At 51.3% G+C, this 6000-nt stretch overlaps 1 protein-coding gene across 2 annotated transcripts in view; it reads left to right on the top strand.

The window, feature by feature from the left end:
- The first annotated feature begins 267 nt into the window (after window positions 1-267).
- LOC140396723 (fibroblast growth factor 17-like) overlaps window positions 268-6000 on the top strand; it is a 99554-nt gene continuing 93821 nt past the window's right edge. For both annotated transcript variants that reach the window (XM_072485469.1, XM_072485468.1), the window contains exons 1-2: window positions 268-381; window positions 522-558. In XM_072485469.1, coding sequence (XP_072341570.1) covers window positions 335-381; window positions 522-558 — 84 coding nt within the window. In that variant the 5' untranslated portion in view covers window positions 268-334. The remainder of the gene's footprint in view (window positions 382-521; window positions 559-6000) is intronic.

The raw sequence follows: 6000 nt of genomic DNA, 5'->3' as shown, positions 1-6000 counted from the left end.
CCCGAGCCCACAAATAAGGAGGAGACAAGTGTGTGCAAGGATTCCCTTTCATGTGTCCACGTTGAGAATTTGCACCCTTCCGCTGTGTTACAAAAAAGTAGCAGAGGGGGTGGGTGGCTGGGCTGGGGGGAGGGAGGAGGAAAAAGCATTTAATTCCCAGGCTCCTGTTCATTCCTGGACACTTCTGACTGGGTTGCAGGCTGCATTAAAGGCGCAAGGTTCCTCCCCCCCCCCCCCCCCCCCCCCCGCCGAATTACTGTCGGCCGACAGGGAACAACTAAAAAAGCAGTCTGCCAAAACCGCGGCTTAAGGAGTCAGTGAGAGGAGAAAATACATGGGAGCATCAGCAATGCATCCGTTAGCGTTGCAGCAGATTTATCTGTAAGATCTGCTCTTTCGCTCAAAGCCGCGTTTGCAATTAACACTTGTGCTGTCGTTTTAAGCACATTTTCTCATGTTCAGCAATTTGAAATTGTATTTTTAATTTGTGTGTGTGCATTTTGCCATTATTTCTGTGACAGATGCCTCCAGTTTTTGCTGCTCTGCTTGCAAGCCCAGGTGAGTACATGATCTGCTTTATCACAATTTAGAATAATCTGAAATGTTCAAATGTGTGTGTAATTTTGAGAGATAGTGACCTTTCCAATGCTGTAGGCAGAGGCTGCATTGTTTAAGAGGGTGCTGTCTCTTTAAAGCCCTTGAACCTTTATACAACAAGTTTAGAATTCTTCCTTATTCTGACCCATCTAAAAAAATACCCATTTCTTTTGCTGGAGGGAATTTGACTTGTCTTCAGAGTGCCCCTTGGCAGACCCCCCCCCCCCCTTCAAGGGTGTCCCGAAGCAACTAGGTGACTGAATTCCCTTGAACGTGAGCAAAGTGACTCTCGTTATGTAGGCAAGCACGTGGGCGCCAGAACTGGGCATGCACGGCAGGATCCCGCAGATAGCCAGCTTGCCCGGAGGCGGGCGAGGAAGAAAGAAAAGGAACGAGAGAAATGGAAAGAAAGAGCAATATCTTTGCTGAAACATTGAGCTAAATCTCATTGTTAGCCGTCCATGTTTCCCAGCCAGTGCAGGGAAATACCGATTCCTGAAACGTGCTTCCCAGTATGGAAAAATCATGAGGTGGGAGCACAAACGATGATGTGTGAGAAAACTGATATGTTTCTGGATGAGGCAGTGGGATGTGGGGAACAAGGCTGCTGATCTACAAAGTGAGCAGATCCATATTAGCCTGTGTCTCCTAGTTAATCTCCAATCTGCCAGAAGATTCATAGGCATCCTGGCATTGCTTCTATTTAAAGGACATTGTTTTAAGATGGTCATTTGCAAATGGACAGGGCAAGCATTGACCTGAATGATGATTTAGTGCAGACCTTTGTATCTATTACACATAGGTATAATTATATAGACTCGAGCTACTTGAAGAAGATCCAACAGGACTTGAGAATCAATCTTTTTTTAAAATTCACGTGACTGGAGAAGGGGGAAAATGTAACGGAACAATCTCATTTCCTTCCTTCAATTCCTTTTTAACATGAACTCAACCTAATTAATCGAATCCAATCAGGTTTAAAATGTGATGATAATATGGGCAAGACAACAGGAGATTGCCTGCCAGTTAAATCCACAGTATTTAAAAAAATATATAGAAATCACTTGTGATAACATCAAACTAAGTTTAATAGCATGTTTGAGGGTTACTGCTCTAATTTTATATCATGAAAAGGGTTCCGATGTCACAATTTGTTCAAATTGGACTTATTCCATGAAAAAGAACAATAGACTTGCAGTTGTGTAGCAAGTATCACATCCTTCAGATAGCCCAAAGTTTCCCAGCCAATCCAATGCTTTATAACCTGGAGCTACTATTGTAATGCGGAAAATGTGGAGGCCAATTAATGTGCGCTTTCCAAGACAGGAATGGGATGTCTCCTGTTCGTGATGTTAGTTCAGGGATAAACGCTGGCCCAGGACACCAGGAAGAATCCCCTGCTCTTCCTTTTGTTACTTACAACTGAGGGCATCTCAAAAAGAAAACGGCACATGCGACAATACAGCTCTCTCTCAGCCCTGCCAGTGAAGCTTCAGCCAATATTCTGTCTCCAAGTGTCGGCAATGAGACTGGAATCCACACCTTGGTGAGTGTGGAGGTGAGAGTGATGCTCACTGAGACACAGCTGCCATCCTGCACTAGAGGATGCATTTGGGAGGTGTCCCACAGCAGCCTGCTGTCTGTCTAACACCCCCAATCATTCAAGCTGATCTCACCCCCTGCTGCTCACTGAGTGTCCGGCCCTGTCACTTTCCCAACATTCAATTACCTTTCCTACCAATCCCATTACTCCCCCTCTCGCCTCCCCATTGAATTGTCTCCTCAACCCCTTTACTGTCTCCCCATGTTCTGCTGTCACTTACCCAGTCTGCACCCCCACAACCACACTCCCCCCCCCCCCCCCCCCACAAACCGCTTAACCCCCCCCACCCTGGCTCCCAAACCCCCGGCACACTCTGCCCCCCCCCCATCGACACGCCCCACCCTGACTCCCCCCTGACTCCCGACCCCCCCACCCAAACTCCCCCCCATCCAAACTCCTGACCCCCCCACCCTGACTCCCCCCCCAAACTCCCCCCCACCCTGACTCCCAACCCCCCCCACCCAAACTCCCCCCCCACCCTGACTCCTGACCCCCCCACCCTGACTCCCCCCTGACTCCTGACCCCCCCACCCTGACTCCCACCCCCAACCCCCCCACCCTGACTCCCCCCCGACTCCTGACCCTCCCACCCTGACTCCCCCCCTGACTCCTGACCCCCCCACCCTGACTCCCACCCCCGACCCCCCCACCCTGACTCCCACCCCGACTCCTGACCCCCCCACCCTGACCCCCCCGACTCCTGAGCCCCCCACCCTGACCCCCTGACCCCCCACCCTGACTCCCCCCCTGACTCCTGACCCCCCACCCCCGACCCCCCCCACCCTGACTCCCACCCCGACTCCTGACCCCCCTACCCTGACCCCCCTGACTCCTGACACTCCCACCCCCGACCCCCCCACCCTGACTCCCACCCCGACTCCTGACCCCCCTACCCTGACCCCCCCGACTCCTGACCCCCACCCTGACCCCCCCGACTCCTGAGCCCCCCACCCTGACCCCCCCGACTCCTGAGCACCCCACCATGACCCCCCACCCTGACTCCCACTCCTGACCCCTCAACCCTGACTCCCACTCCTGACCCCCCAACCCAAACTCCCCCCCCACCCTGACTCCCCACCCTGACTCCCCCCCCCCCGACTCCTGACTCCCCCCCCACCATGACTCCCCCCCCCCCACCATGACTCCCCCCCCACCCTGACTCCCCCCCGACTCCTGACTCCCCCCCGACTCCTGACTCCCCCCCGACTCCTGACTCCCCCCCCCCCCCACCATGACTCCCCCCCCACCATGACTCCCTCCCACCCTGACTATCCCCCCACCCTGACTCTCCCCCCCACCCTGACTCCCACCCCCGACTCCTGACCCCCCCCCCCCCCATCCTTTAAAAAAAATAAATTTAGAGTACCCAATTCATTTTTCCCAATTATGGGGCAATTTAGCGTGGCCAATTCACCTACCCTGCACATCTTTTGGGTTGTGGGGGTGAGACCCACACAGACACGGGGAGAATGTGCAAACTCCACACGGACAGTGACCCAGAGCCGGGATTGAACCTGGGACCTCGGTGCTAATCACTGCGCCACCGTGCTGCTCTCCCCATCCTGTCTCCCGACTCCCCCCCCCCCCCCCCCCCCCCCCGCCCAACCGCGATTCCCTGGCTGCGGGATTCTCTGGTTCCGCCGGCGGCGCACACTCACACATGGGTTTCCCGGCAGCATGTGGCGGCTTCTATGGCCAGTCCCATCGACATGGAGCAGAGAACCCCGCTGCTAATCCCCGCTGCTAACGAACAGCATGCCGCCTCCCTCCGCTGAGAATCACGTGGCGGCGGGGGGGGGGGCCTTGGTTTGTTTTCAAAATTGAACATTAAAAAGACTGGACTGAGGTTCAGAAAAAACTTGCCCACTGCCTTTTCGATAATAATGTAAAAGCAAATTACTGCAGATGCTGGAATCTTAAACAGAAAATGCTGGCCAATCTCAGCAGGTATCTGTGGAGGGAGAAGGGAGCTAACCTTTCCAGTCCGGATGACTCTTTGTTCAAACCTTTTCTATACCTGTGACCATCTTGGCCTCTCTCTCTGTGTCTCTCTCTGCAGTGCCAGTCTCTGTATGTAAACGCCCCTCCCTCTCTGAACCATGTCTCGCTCTCTCTCTGATCCTCTTAGTCTCCGTAATACAGTGTGTGTGTGTCTGTGCTTGTGTGTGTGTCTGTGCGTGTGTGTCTGTGTGCGCGTGTGTGTCTGTGCGTGTGTCTGTCTGCGTGTGTGTCTGTGCGTGTCTGTCTGCGTGTGTGTCTGTGCGTGTGTGTCTGTGTAGGTGTGTGCCTGTGTGTGTGTGTCTATGTATGTGTGCGTATCTGCCTGTCTGTGTGTGTATCTGTGTGTGTATCTCTGTGTTTGTCTGTCTGTCTGTGTGTTTGTCTGTGTGTGTGTGTGTCTGTCTATCTGTGTGTCTGTCTGTCTGTGTGTGTGTGTCTGTCTGTCTCTGTGTGTGTGTATGTGTGTCTCTCTCTGTGTGAAGGGGATTTTCCTCTTCCAATTTCATTGGGCAGGAACGGCAATGGGAGCAGGCAGTCTCGCGATCCTCTGAGGTGTGCACCTGGTGGGCATCCCTCCCAGAGGAGCTGAAGTGAGTGCATCATTCAGAGGGGAGAGGGTCATGCCCGGGAACTGCCCCCTGGCAAAGGTTGCTGGCGAGGTGGGCTCAATCGGAGCCCATTCTGCCAGTGTGACATCCTGGGACCCACCCATTACCATTTTAGTTTCTATGTTCCCAGCGGTATGGCGGAGAATGCCACTGTTGGTGCCAGCGGTTCAACAGCGATATTACCTCCTGCTGACGGTGCACTCTGCCAAATACAAGTAACAGTGTGCCCGCGTCTCTCTCCCCAAAACCAATCTCTGGCCCTCTCTCTCTGTTACACACTTTGATAATTTTCTCCCTTAAATAATTTCTCAACAAAAGTCACAACAGGTGCAATATATCCTGTCACTTTTATCTTTTATGCATTAATTAAAATAGTTAACCTGTAAATTCACTTCAGTAAACCTTCTGAAAATGATTCTTTGTTTTCTAGTCATTAAAAGTGAAGCAACTGAGTCATTTAAAAGAAGATTAGACATAAAACGAGGTTTCTGATTTGATGTTGTCCAATTCTTGCTACAGCTCAAGCTGAATTTAACACCCACCTCCTCCCCCACCAGAGAATAATTCAATGGTACACTTAAAAAAAAAAAGAATTTAGAGTACCCAATTCATTGTTTCCAATTGAGGGGCAATTTAGCGTGGCCAATCCACCTATCCTGAACATCTTTGGGTTGTGGGGGCGAAACCCACGCAGACACGGGGAGAATGTGCAAACTCCACACGGACAGTGACCCAGAGCCGGGATCGAACCCGGGTCCTCGGCGCCGTGAGGCAGCAGGGCTAACCACTGTGCCACCGTGCTGTCATTCAATGGTACATTGAAACATATCGGCTCTATCCTGTGAAATATCTAATTAAAATAATATATCATTTAGGGCAAAGTCCCCAGTACAGGGTTAAACTGGTGAATGAAAATCAATGATTGGTTGTAGATATGTGCGCATGTACATATATACATGGTATACGTGGAATAATAGCAGATGTGTGTGCATGTACACAGATACATGGTATATATGGAATGATAGCAGATATGTGTATGTATACATATCGATGGTATATATGGAATGATAGCAGATATGTATGTATACATATCGATGGTATATATGGAATGATAGCAGATATGTATGTATATATATCAATGGTATATATGGAATGATAGCAGATATGTGTGTATGTACACATATACATGGT

The sequence above is a fragment of the Scyliorhinus torazame genome, chromosome 20 (assembly GCF_047496885.1).
Source record: "Scyliorhinus torazame isolate Kashiwa2021f chromosome 20, sScyTor2.1, whole genome shotgun sequence".
Classification (NCBI taxonomy): Eukaryota; Metazoa; Chordata; class Chondrichthyes; order Carcharhiniformes; family Scyliorhinidae; genus Scyliorhinus; species Scyliorhinus torazame.
Note: the sequence above shows the minus strand (reverse complement) of the source record. Positions and strands in the feature narration are given on the sequence as shown.